At 41.9% G+C, this 12782-nt stretch overlaps 1 protein-coding gene and 1 pseudogene across 3 annotated transcripts in view; one reads left to right on the forward strand and one right to left on the reverse strand.

Annotated features, from left to right (window-relative positions):
- The window catches only part of RSPH10B (radial spoke head 10 homolog B), a 41072-nt gene that overhangs the window by 12801 nt on the left and 15489 nt on the right, over positions 1–12782 (forward strand). For 2 of the 3 annotated variants that reach the window (XM_024745443.1, XM_024745445.1), the window contains exons 6-13: positions 158–278; positions 7083–7259; positions 8417–8576; positions 8802–8923; positions 9540–9729; positions 11082–11196; positions 12159–12238; positions 12338–12486. In XM_024745443.1, the coding sequence (XP_024601211.1) occupies positions 158–278; positions 7083–7259; positions 8417–8576; positions 8802–8923; positions 9540–9729; positions 11082–11196; positions 12159–12238; positions 12338–12486 (1114 nt within the window). The remainder of the gene's footprint in view (positions 1–157; positions 279–7082; positions 7260–8416; positions 8577–8801; positions 8924–9539; positions 9730–11081; positions 11197–12158; positions 12239–12337; positions 12487–12782) is intronic. The other variant, XM_024745444.1, reaches the window with a different exon arrangement.
- On the reverse strand, positions 2632–3231 carry LOC112399955 (peroxiredoxin-1 pseudogene; annotated as a pseudogene).

Raw genomic sequence — 12782 nt, forward strand, 5'->3', positions numbered from 1 at the left:
TATGCAACACATGCCTATTCATTGATTTTAAATACAGGGAAGATTGTATGGGCACAAGGATTGGATTTCTTCAGAGGTATTTAGGGAGAAAGTTTAAGAAAGTCTTAGAGGTAAATGTTGTACATGAGATAACTGATTGTTTTTTTGTTTGTCCTAGTTACAAATCTGGAAATATATATGAAGGTCAGTGGGAGAACAATGTGCGGCATGGGGAAGGCAGGATGAGGTGGCTGACAACTAACGAAGAGTACACGGGTCAGTGGGAGCAGGGGGCCCAGGTACTGTGCTAGCTGCTTTGAGCGGAATACACCCAGAGGTGGGGGCTCTGCTGATCCTCAGCCCAGGAATTATTTGGTGTAGGGTATTGCAGGGTAATCTGAAATTCAAGCTGTGTTAAATTTAGAAACTCACAAACTCACATTATGATTACTTGTCTAAATCAGCCTTTTTATTATTTTAATTTAATTTTATTTTTTTCGGTACACGGGCCTCTCACTGTTGTGGCCTCTCCCGCCGCGGAGCACAGGCTCCGGACGCGCAGGCTCAGCGGCCATGGCTCACGGGCCCAGCCGCTCCGCGGCATGTGGGATCTTCCCAGACCGGGGCATGAACCCGTGTCCCCTGCATCGGCAGGCGGACTCTCAACCACTGCGCCACCCGGGAAGCCCTAAATCAGCCTTTTTTAAAAATATATATTTTGTTGACATATAGTTGATTTACACTGTTGTGTTAATTTCTGCTCTACAGCAAAGTGATGCAGTTATACATGTATATATGTTCTTTTTCGTATTCTTTTCCATATGGTTTCTCACAGGATATTGAATATAGTTCCCCGTGCCTTACAGTAGGATCTGGTTGTTTATCCATTCTGTATATAATAGTTCGTATCTGCTCATCCCAAACTCCCCATCCATCCCTCTCCGCCCTCCCCTCCGCCTTGGCAACCATAAGTCTGTTCTCTATGTCTGTGAGTCTGTTTTTGTTTTGTAGATACGTTCACTTGTGTCGTATTTTAGGTTCCACATACAAGTGATATCATAGGGTGTCTTTCTCTTTCTGACTTACTTCACTTAGTATGATAATCTCCAGATCTATCCATGTTGCTGCAAATGGCATTATTTCATTCATTTTTATGGCTAAATTGACCTTTTTTTTTTTCTTAAGTGCTGTTTTATTAGTATTTAGTTTTCTCTAGAGGTCTCACACACAAGCGAGGTTCTTCCATTGGCAAATTCATAAGTCACATGACTCTTGGGAGGACTGAGACTATTATTTACATTTTACTTATTTATTTTTTTGGACTTATTTGGCTAGACAAGATTTTACTGGGTACAAGGTGATCATTTTTGATAAAGAATTATAGTAGAGATCTTAAATGAAGATAACAAGGCTCAAATTTGAAGTTTGGTCAAAAGACCAAAGCAGATCCAGACTTGCCAGCTGCCTTGGAATCTGGGATTATTACCTGTTCCCATTTCTCTGCAGTGCTTCAAGATGCTACTTGTGACAGGGCTTAAGAAGCAACTGTCCCCTAAATAACGGTGCCTGCCTCAGAGGGTTCTTATGGAGACTGAATAAATACGAGATAGTGCCCGGCATATAATAAGCTATTATTGAAGGCCCCGGGAATCCCATACCACCGCTCATAGTTCTGGCTTGTCTGAATACTGGAGGGGTAGGTAGGCTGGGGTAGCTGTGTCTGGAAGGTGTCTAGAAGGGCACCACATGATATACAGAAGGATTGTCAGTCCTGAATCTGCCCTAGCCTCAAGAGCCCAGGAGGAATCCACCTTTGCCCCACTGACAACCCTCCCTCAGGACATGATATGAGGATAGGAACTACCTTTAAATCAAGGATAGAAACCCAGGGAAGCCACGAGGTGCTCAGCACCGTGCTTTTGACACAGACAGCCTCCCCTACGAACACCAGCGCTGTGTTCGTCTCCCCCTCCCCCTTTTAGTTCCAAAGGCACTGAAGCCTCTTAACTCTGATCTTTTTACAGAACCAGTACCAGGCATTTCTCAGAAGAGGCCAAGCTTCAGGTTTTCATACAGCCCTCCCAGTACTGTAAAAGTAAATGCCAGTAATCTCACTGGGCTCTTAACTTGCAACCCAGCCTATAGCGTAAATTGCAGTGCCTTGGCCAGTACTGTAGTAGGCCTTGCTCTTCTCCAGATGCGGTGCAATGAAACACCTTGCTTCAAGGTCCATTCCCTGTATCTACTTGCATTTCCCCTCAATATAATTTCCTGATTCTGAGGCACTCTCACACCTCATTTTCCCCTAAAGAGGGAAAGCAAAAAGTAAATTCCTCTTACACTCAAAGGCTAATGTCCACCTAAAATGAAGAATCAAAAAGGTCTCAGCTCAAGTTTAATAAAGCTACAAAAGACCAAAAGTGATATCCTACTACTATACACATCAGTTTGCCTGCCCCATAATATAGCTCAGGCCGTTCCCTCCAGAGGAAGAAAGGCTGGCCTCCCCAAGCCCTGCAGGAAGGGCCTGTCCTGTCCCACACCACATCTGGGCTGAGTGTAAAGTCTTGTGTTTTAAGCATGACAGTAGTACCAAAGAGGTTTTGTTCTCATGGCCACCTACTGCAGCCTGGCCCTAAAATGGCCCAGCGCTCACTTCTGCTTAGAGAGATATTCTTTGCTCTTCTGCACACCAGGCTCGATGGTATCACTGCCAGGCTTCCAGCCAGCTGCGCACACTTCCCCATGTTTGTCAGTAAACTGGAAGGCCTGAACTAGTCTCAGTGTCTCCTCCACAGAACGGCCGACAGGAAGGTCATTTATGGTGATCTGTCGAAGGATACCTTTATCATCAATAATAAAAAGACCCCTGAATGAGATGCCTTCATTGGCCTTTAAGACCCCATAGTCCTGAGCAGTGGTGCGCTTGGGGTCTGATATCAAGGGAATGTTCATGGGTCCCAGTCCTCCTTGTTTCTTGGGTGTGATGATCCATGACAGGAGACAGAAGTGAGAATCCACAGAAGCACCAATCACTTGGCATTTGAGTTTCTTAAATTCTTCTGCCCTATCACTGAAAGCAGTGATCTCTGTGGGGCACACAAAGGTGAAGTCAAGAGGGTAAAAGAAGAACACAATATATTTTCCTTTGTAGTCAGATAGGCTGATATCTTTGAACTGACCATCTGGCATTACAGCAGTTGCTTTGAAGTGGGGGGCATGGGGCCCAACTTTGGCATTTCCTGAAGACATATTGCAATCAGCACTTCTCACAAACCACAAAGGACAGTCAGGAAGCACACACACTATTTACATTTTACAAGCTATGTATTGGGCTTCCCTGGTGGCGCAGTGGTTAGGAATCCACCTGCTAATGCAGGGGACACAGGTTCGAGCCCTGGTCCGGGAAGATCCCACATGCCGCGGAGCAACTAAACCCGTGTGCCACAACTACAGAGCCTGCGAGCCACAACTACTGAAGCCCGCGTGCCTAGAGCTGTGCTCTGCAACGAGAAGCCACCGCGATGAGAAGCCTGCGCACCACAAGGAAGAGTAGCCCCTGCTCACCGCAACTAGAGAAAGCCCACGCGCAGCAATGAGGACTCAGCATAGCCAAAAATAAAAAAAATAAATAAATAAATAAATAGCTATGTATTTCCTGCACAGGAAAGGAAAGCTTTCTATGGTTAATTTTATATAGTTTATATAGCTAGGATTTTCTGATGACATCTTATATATTAACTTACTAATCGGGGACCTTGCTAAACTCATATAATAGTTCTAGTCGCTTTTTTGTAGACTCTGTAGGACTTTTTAATCTAGATAACCATGCCTGCAAATACAGTCAACTTCACGTTTCTTTCTAATCTGTATGCCATTTTTTCCCCTTGCTTTATTGCACTGGCTAAGACCTCCAGGATATTTTGTGATATTGACTAGGAGTGGAGGGAGTGGACATCCTCACATTGTTCCTGATCTTAGCGTGAAAGAATTCAGTCTCTCATCAAGCATGATGTTAGCTGTAGGTTTTTTGTAGCTACCCTTTATCAGGTTGAGGAAGCACTTTTTTTTTTTAATTAATTAATTTATTTTTTGGCTGTGTTGGGTCTTCGTTTCTGTGAGAGGGCTTTCTCTAGTTGTGGCAAGCGCGGGCCACTCTTCATCGCGGTGCGCAGGCCTCTCACTATCGCGGCGTCTCTTGTTGTGGAGCACAGGCTCCAGACGCGCAGGCTCAGTAGCTGTAGCTCACGGGCCCAGTTGCTCCGTGGCATGTGGGATCTTCCCGGACCAGGGCTCGAACCCGTGTCCCCTGCATTGGCAGGCAGATTCTCAACCACTGCGCCACCAGGGAAGCCCCGAGGAAGCACTTTTTAATTAATTTGCTTAACAGTTTTCATCATGAATAGATGTTGAATGTTGTCTAGGGCTTTTTCTGCCTCCAGTCCGATGATCGTGTGGTTTTTCTTCTCTGGTCTATTGATTGGTTGAGTTAGATGAATTGATTTTCAAATGTTGAGCCAATCTTGCATTCCTGGGACAAACCCAACTTGGTCATGATGATATTATCCTTTTTATATCTTGCTGGGTTTAATTTCCTAATATTTTGTTGAGAATTTTTGTGTCCACGTTCACGAGGAATATTGATCTGTAGTATTATTTCCTTATAACATCTTGTCAGCTGGTAGTAATCAGGGTAACGTCAGCTTCATCAAATGAATTGGGAAGTGTTCTCTTCAATTTTTTGGAAGTTTGTAGCGTTGGCATTCTGTCTTCCTTAGCCATATAGTTGAATATGCCAGTGAAGCCTTCTGGGCCTGGAGTAGTCTGTGGGATGATTAAATTAACTACATATTAACTATAAAATCAATTTCTTTAGTAAATAACGTGCTATTCAGGTTATCTATTCTTAAGTAAGCTGTGAAAGTTCGTATTATACTGAAGGAGTTTGCTTGCTTCATAGAAATTGTTAATGTTACTGGCATAAGGTTGTTTATAACATTACCTTATTCTTTTAATATATATAGGATCTATAGTGATGGTCCCTCTTTCTTCTAATATTAGTAATTTGTGCTTTCTCTCTCCTTCATCAGTCTTGCTAGAGATGTATCAATTTCATTAAAATGATCAAAGAGCCAGTTTTAGTTTTGTTTTCTTTGATGTTTTTCAAAATAACTGAAATCTATTCTTGTTATTACCTCCCTTCTGCATGCTTTGGGTTTAATTTGCTCTTTTCCTAGAGTTGTATGGATGCTTTATTGATTTGAGACATTTCTTTTTTCCTAATATAAACATTTAATACAATTCTTCCTCTTAGCACTGCTTTATCTGTATCCCACTTATTTTGATATATCATGTTTTTTAAGTTTTGTTCAGTTCAAAATATTTTCTAATTTCCCCATGACTTCCTCTTTGGCCTATAAGTTATTTTGAATTATGTTGTTTAATTTTCAGATATTTGGGTATTTTCCCAGATACGTCTCTGTTGGTTTTTGTGTATGTTTAATTCCACTGTGGTCAGAGAACATACTGTCTCTAATTGCATTTCTTTTCAGTACGTTGAGGTTTATTTTGGTCTGTCTTGGTGAACCGTTATGTGTGTTCCTGACTTTGCTGAGTGGAGTTTTCTATAGATGTCAGTTAGATCAAGTTGGTTGATAGTGTTGTTCAGATCTTCTATATCGTTACTCATTTTCTGTCAACTTTTTCTCTCCATTTCTGAGACAAGCGTGTTTAAGTATCCAAGTGTAGTTGTGGATTTGTCTGTTTCTCCTTTCACGTCTATCCGTTTTTGCTTCGTATATTTTGACAGTTTGTTGTTATGTGTATATACATTTAGGATTGTTATGTGTTCCTGGTGAGTTGACCCTTTTTATAATTTTATAATGTCATTCTTGAACCCTGGTGATTTTTATTTCTCTGAGCTCTACTTTTTCTGATGTGAATATGGCCACTCCAACTTTGTTTTCTTCTTTTTAATTTTAATGGTGGTAAAATATACATATAACTTACCATCTTAACCATTTTTAAGTGTATATAGTTCATTGTTAAGTACATTCACACTGTGTTTACCCGTCACCGCCATCCATCCACAGAATTCTTTTCACCTTGTAAAACTGAGACTCTATACCTAGTAAACAATAACTCCCCACTTCCCCCTGCCCCCAGCCCCTGGCACCCACCATTCTGCTGTCTGTCTCTGTGAATGTGACTACTCTAGATACCTCATCTAAGTAAAATCATATAGTATTTGTCCTTTCGTGAATAGCCTATTTCACTTAGTGTACTGTCTTCAAGGTTCATCCATGCTGTAAGCATGTGTCAGAATTTCCGTCCTTTTTGAGGCTGAATCATATTCCATTGTATGGATGGACCACATTTTGTTTATTCATTCCTCAGCAGACACTTGGGTTGCTTCCACCTTTCGGCTGTTGCACCTGTTGCTATGAACATGAGTGTACACATTGTTTGTTCGATTCCCTGCTTTCATTTCTCTTCAGTATATACCCAGAATTTACAGAATGGTATACATATCCAAGCTGTGTAAGCTTGTATAACAGTGAATAAAGTCAGATAGGGTTTAAAAAAAAAAAAAAAAAGAATGGTGTATATATAGAAACATTCCATTGTTGAAAAAATTGTGTATGTCTTTATATATGTATATAATATGTTGATTAAGTATGATTGTATGTGCCTGGGGAAAAGAGAGATGAATTTCAAACCCAACTAGTAGTTTACCTCTGGAATGTGGGATTGAGGAGGGAATATTTTTATCAATCTGTATGTTAAAAATAATTAAAATTTAAAATAATATTAAGCCAGGCACTTAATATACACTATTTTCAGTTATTACATCCAACCTGTGGTAGGTGTTATTTCCCTTTATAGATGAGACCCAGAGGGCTTATCTAATTAGCCTTATGTCAGAGGGCTGGTTTGTAAATAACTGAGCTGAGGCTGAACCCAAGTTTGTGAGACTCCATCACGCATGCTCCTTGCCCCTTCAAATGAGTCCCTGTATTTGATTCATACCTAATTTTTAATGGATTTGGGTAAAAAGAGGAAACATTTTGAGCACTTCTCATGGAAATTTGCTTTCTTTTCAGAATGGTTTTGGCACACACACATGGTTTCTAAAGAGAATCCCCTACTCCCAGTATCCTTTGAGAAATGAATATGTAGGAGAGTTTGTGAATGGATACCGTCATGGCCATGGAAAGTTCTACTATGCCAGTGGAGCCATGTATGAGGGAGAATGGGTTGCCAATAAAAAACATGGCATGGTGAGTACCGACCTGTGAAGATTACATTTTAAAGATTATGTAAAAGCCTGTCATTCTCTGTCTAGTAAAGTGCATTATCCATTTTGCATAGGATAACTTACTGTTTTGTTAAGATGATTACATAACTTTTAAAATAACTTCTAACATATAGATTTCCTTTGTATTTAGAGGTTATTTAATTAGTCTGGTGTGTGTGTGTGTATGTTAGGGTGGTTTTGGTTGCAAGTAACAGAAAATCTAGCTTAATCTTCCATAAATGATAAAGAATAATGTGGGATTCAGTGTTGGTTTGATTCAGCAGCTCCATGACGTCGGGGTTTCTCCTGCATCCGTCCATGTCTCCTACCATGTCAGCTTCACAGTTATGCTTCCCTCCCTTATGACTGCAAGATGGCTGCTGTGGTTCCAGGCTTCACGTCTACATGTCCCACCAAGTAGAAGGAGAGAAGAAACTCTTTTTGGAGAAGTTTTCCACAAACATCTTTAGCTTCACTGAGCTGAACTGGGGGTCATTTCCCACCTTTTAGTCAGACCAACCACTGGCCTGGGTGTGATAAATACCAAGAGAGTCCCCATTCTGTGATAGGCACCTCTGCTGGTCAACAGCATATTTAATAAGCCACATTCTGTGACCTAGGGGTGCTTAAAGTTGGGGAGAGGTTATGGGGCAGACACAGTGAGGGGAGAGAAGGGGGACTGGGGAGAGGAGAGAGGATCTACACGGTGACAAGAGACTCCAGGAGCCTGACTGTACGTGGACTAAGTGCAGATCTTAACAAGCAAACAGAAGCCTCCAAACCCCTGAAAAAGATATTGATGTACGTTTACCAATGGTTTCCTTTTTCTATAATTTTTAAAAAAATATTTATTTATTTATTTGGCTGCATTGGGTCCTCGTTGTGGCACACAGGCTCCAGGGCACGCGGGCTCAGTAGTTGGGACACACGGGCTCTCTAGTTGTGGCACGCAGGCTCTGGAGCGCTCAGGCTTAGTTGCCCCACAGCATGTGGGATCTTAGTTCCCCGACCAGGGATCGAACTCACGTCCCCTGCATTGGAAGGGGGATTCCTAACCACTGGACAACCAGGGAAGTTCCTACCAATGGTTTTCTAAAAACGCTTTTCCTAAGCTGCAAAAAGTTACTTTTCTCTCTGCAGGGCCGATTAACTTTTAAGAATGGGCGTGTGTATGATGGCCCATTTTCCAATGACCACATAGCAGAGTTTCCAAATCTTGAAGGTGAACTGATCAGCTACCTGGACACAACTCCAGAATCTGCCCTCAGGAACCAGTATTGCAGATCCTCCATCAGTGCCGGTAGGGAGCGTCCACCTGTCAGCTAAAGGCAAATTAATGTGTAACATTGCATCAAAAATACACCTAATATTTCAGAAAACACAAGTTTCCTGTGAGCAGCTGCTTTCTTATAGGTTTTTGAATACTCTTGTGTCACGCTTCTGCAGAAAATCATTTTGACTTGACATTGAAATATTTTAACATTGTTTTTCACATTTATCCTGTATATTTGTCCTCATCTACTAGAAATCATCAGAAAGCTTGATGGCAGTGAAAGTAATTCCATGTTAGGCTCGAGCATCGAGCTGGATCTCAGTTTGCTGCTGAAAATGTACCCGGAGAGAGACCAATCAGAAGAAAAGAAGCAGGTAAAAACCTTCTGTATTGTTATAAATTTATATTTTAGGCTAAAACATTAGCAGACTCTCCACAGTCCTGGGAAGATGCAGTTGATGACTGCTGTCATGTATTGAATGTCTTTTATTTTTTAAAGTTTTTAAAATTAATTATTTATTTTTGGCCATGCTGCGTGGCTTGTGACATCTCAGTTTCCCGACTAGGGATCAAACCCAGGCCCCCGGCCGTGGAAGTGTGGAGTCCTAACCGCTGGACCGCCAGAGAATTCCCTGGTTTGCTAATATTTTGTTGAAGATTTTTGTGTCTGTGTCCATGAGGGATATCGATCTGTAGACAAGAGAATTTTATCGCTGTCATTGAGACATGATGAAACAGGATAGGATTGGACAGAGCAGCATGAAAGTAATTCCACTGTCCAGATAACAGCATGTCTTTCTACTCTTACTCAGAAATTGCACGTTACTGACCTGGGGATGGGTGGGGAGAATATAACATTTATTGAGCTCTTACAGTGGTAAGAGGTAAATGCTACTGCACGTGTTACCTCGTTTAATTTAGAAAACAGGTTTTCTTTTACCTTTGTTCTTATCAGGTAAGATGAAGATACGTATGGCTTTCCCTTTTCAGGTAGAATATGCTGTCTTAAGAAATATTACAGAATTAAGAAGAATCTATAGCTTCTACAGCAGCCTAGGATGTGATCACTTTCTGGATAACACCTTTCTGATGACAAAGCTTCACTTCTGGAGGTTTCTGAAAGACTGCAAATTCCATCATCATAAAATAACCCTTGCCGATATGGACAGGGTACTAAGTGGTGAGTATTCCAGATCCTTCGCATCTGGTTTAAAGAGCAGTATAACATCACAGCACCCTGACACCAGTTAGGAAATGTTAAGGGAGTGAGGAAGGCAGATGTGGGGAGAGGTGTTCCAGAAAGCAACACATGGTCGTGTTCCCAGGGTGCTTAAAACGTGACTGAGGAGAGGATCTCATGAAATAACAGCAACAGTCAAAGACGATCTCTAGCAGGGGCAGCAAAGTCGGCCTGTGGGCCAAATCCAGCCCAACTGCGTGTTCTTATAAATAAAGTTTTATTGGAACACAGCCATGCTCATTTGTTGTCATCTTGTCCGTGGCTTCTTTGCCCTGCACCAGCAGAGCTGAGTGGCTGTGACAGAGGCTGGCCCACAGAGCCTAAAATATTTACCATCTAGCCCTTTACAGAGAAGCCTGCCTATCCCTGAGAAAACAACAACAACCCGCCCCCTCTCAAAAAAAAAAAAGCCCCCAAACGGCCCAGTTGTCAGGTCACAAGCAGAGAGGATCAGGGAGGGCTTGGAATAGCCTAGAAAAGGCTTTAGAGGGCTTCCCTGGTGGCACAGAGGTTAAGAATTTGCCTGCCAATGCAGGGGACACGGGTTCGAGCTCTGGTCCTGGAAGATCCCACGTGCCGCGGAGCAACTAAGCCCGTGCGCCACAACTACTGAGCCTGCACTCTAGAGCCCGCGAGCCACAACTACTGAGCCCGTGCGCCACAACCACTGAAGCCCGCACGCCTGGAGCCCGTGCTCTGCAACAAGAGAAGCCACCGCAATAAGAAGCCTGCGCACCGCAACTAGAGAAAGCCCGCGTGCAGCAACGAAGACCCAACGCAGCCAAAAATAAATACATAAATTTAAAAAAAAAAGAAAGAAAAGGCTTTAGATAATCTTGGGCTTGGGCTTGACTTCAAGTTGAAAAGTCCCTGCAGTACAGTTAACAACTTGGAAGGCTTTATTCCTTTCAGCTGAATTGTGGCAGGCAGGCAGGCTCGAAGGCCTCAGATCACCTTCTTGATGTTAGAACTAATGCCTATTTACTTCAAATTTCAGTGTCTGAAACACAGTTCAAACCCACTTAGAATTAGCAGCGTTAATCAGACTGTGGCTCAGACCACTTTGAAAAACACCAGGACAAGGTATCTTGTGATTTTCTTGTAAAGTGACCAGATGGAGCTCTTTCGTGTGGACCTTAATTTTTAGGTGGATGCTTATATGCTGTTCAGGGTAGTCTCTAGGAAAAAAATGTACTCCATTGTGTTCAAGTTCTTTGAGTTGTGTCCCAGGAGCAAATAAGATAGAACGTTCTAGAGACCACCAGGCATCCTCCCCAATTTTCTTGTTCTAGCCAATAAGGACATACCAGTTGAAGAAATTCATTCTCCATTTACAACAATACTTTTGAGAACATTTTTGAATTACCTCCTGCAGTTGGCTTACCACATCCATCACAAAGAATACCAGTAAGTACTCCTTCTGGACCCCATGATAGGATGAGGGCTGAGCTCACCGTTTGGATTGTTATGAGATTGTTCCTTTTTCTTCGATATTATTATTTTTCACACTCTTGAAATGAAGGATCAGAAACAAAAGTTTTCCACAAATATTAACCACAGAACCGCTAGAAACAGGATTAAATTTTGTAAACTCTTCCGACGTGGGTCATGTTTCAATTCTGCACATAGCCCTCAAGTTTTTATTCAGAAATAGTCACCACCAGCTCTTCCTTAGACCAGAATTTCCTATCTTTCTCAGAGCAAAATTGATATTGTATCTTTAAAAAAAAAAAAACTATTTTGAAGTAATTGTTGATTTACAGAGTGTCACCAACACAATTCTCGTAACACAGAGAATTCCTATATACCCTTCATCCAGCTTCCCCTAATTATTACATCTTACAGAACCATGGTACACTTATCAAAAGTAAGGAATTAACATTGCTACAACACCATTAACTAAATTACAGATTTTTAAAGGACTTCCTGAGTTTTTTCCCTTTTCTGTTTCAAGACCGAATCCAGGATCCCACCTTGTATTTATCACATCTCCTTAGTCCCCTACAGCTGTGATAGTTTGTCTTTTATGACCATGACACTTCGGAAGAATATTGGTCAGTTATTTTGTAAAATGCCCCTCAGTTTCAGTTTTCTGACTTTTTTCATCATCGCACTGAGGTTATGAGTTTGGGGGAAGAATACCATCCTACCAGGTAAATGACGTCGATCTGCCTCATTACTGGGGATGTTAACCTTGATCACGTGGTTAAGTGCTGTCAGCCAGGTTTCTCTACTGCACTTACTATTTTCCCCTTGCTGTACTCTACTTGTTAGAAGCCAGTTACTAAGCCCACCGCATACTCAAGGGGAGGGGAATTAAGTTCCACCTCCTGGAAGGAGCAGTGATTATGGTATCTTCTTAATCACAGAGACAGAAGCCCATCACTCTTTTTGTGTTTTACAAAACTGATGAATGAGAACATTCGCCCAAATGCCTGCCGTGTAAAAGGTAAATACAAAACCAATAGGATTATATTTACCATAATATTTTCCAAAATAGAGTTTTGTAATCATCTTTTGAATGTTCATTTTTCCATTACATCTTCAGGCAATTTATTCTGCGAGGCCCACCGGACACTCTATTCAATGAATTACGTGGATAAGTGCTGGGAGATCTACACTGTTTACTGCAGACCAAATGCAGCCCCTCCGCATGAGCTCACAATGGACATGAGACACTTCCTCTGGATGTTGAAGGTAACCACTCATGGCTGATACTGGCTTTATATTTATAGGTACTTTGATTTTAATTTAAGGAAGGCAAAATATTCTAGCTGTGATGTGCAAGGAACAAGGTGAAGGTCTGAGAGAAATTTTCGTAGCCATCAGCAGAGGAGAGTAACTCTAATGGCCTGTGATAGTGGAAGGAAGAGAAACAGAAGGAGCTTGTGCCCAATGGGCTTCCCAGCCAGGGGGGAGGGGTATGGTCAGCGGGGCCTCCAGCATCTTTACTGATGCAGACCTTTCCATTTAAAGGAAGGTGGGGGATGGAT

This window comes from Neophocaena asiaeorientalis, unplaced genomic scaffold, assembly GCF_003031525.2.
Source record: "Neophocaena asiaeorientalis asiaeorientalis breed wild unplaced genomic scaffold, Neophocaena_asiaeorientalis_V1.1 scaffold461, whole genome shotgun sequence".
Classification (NCBI taxonomy): domain Eukaryota; kingdom Metazoa; phylum Chordata; class Mammalia; order Artiodactyla; family Phocoenidae; genus Neophocaena; species Neophocaena asiaeorientalis.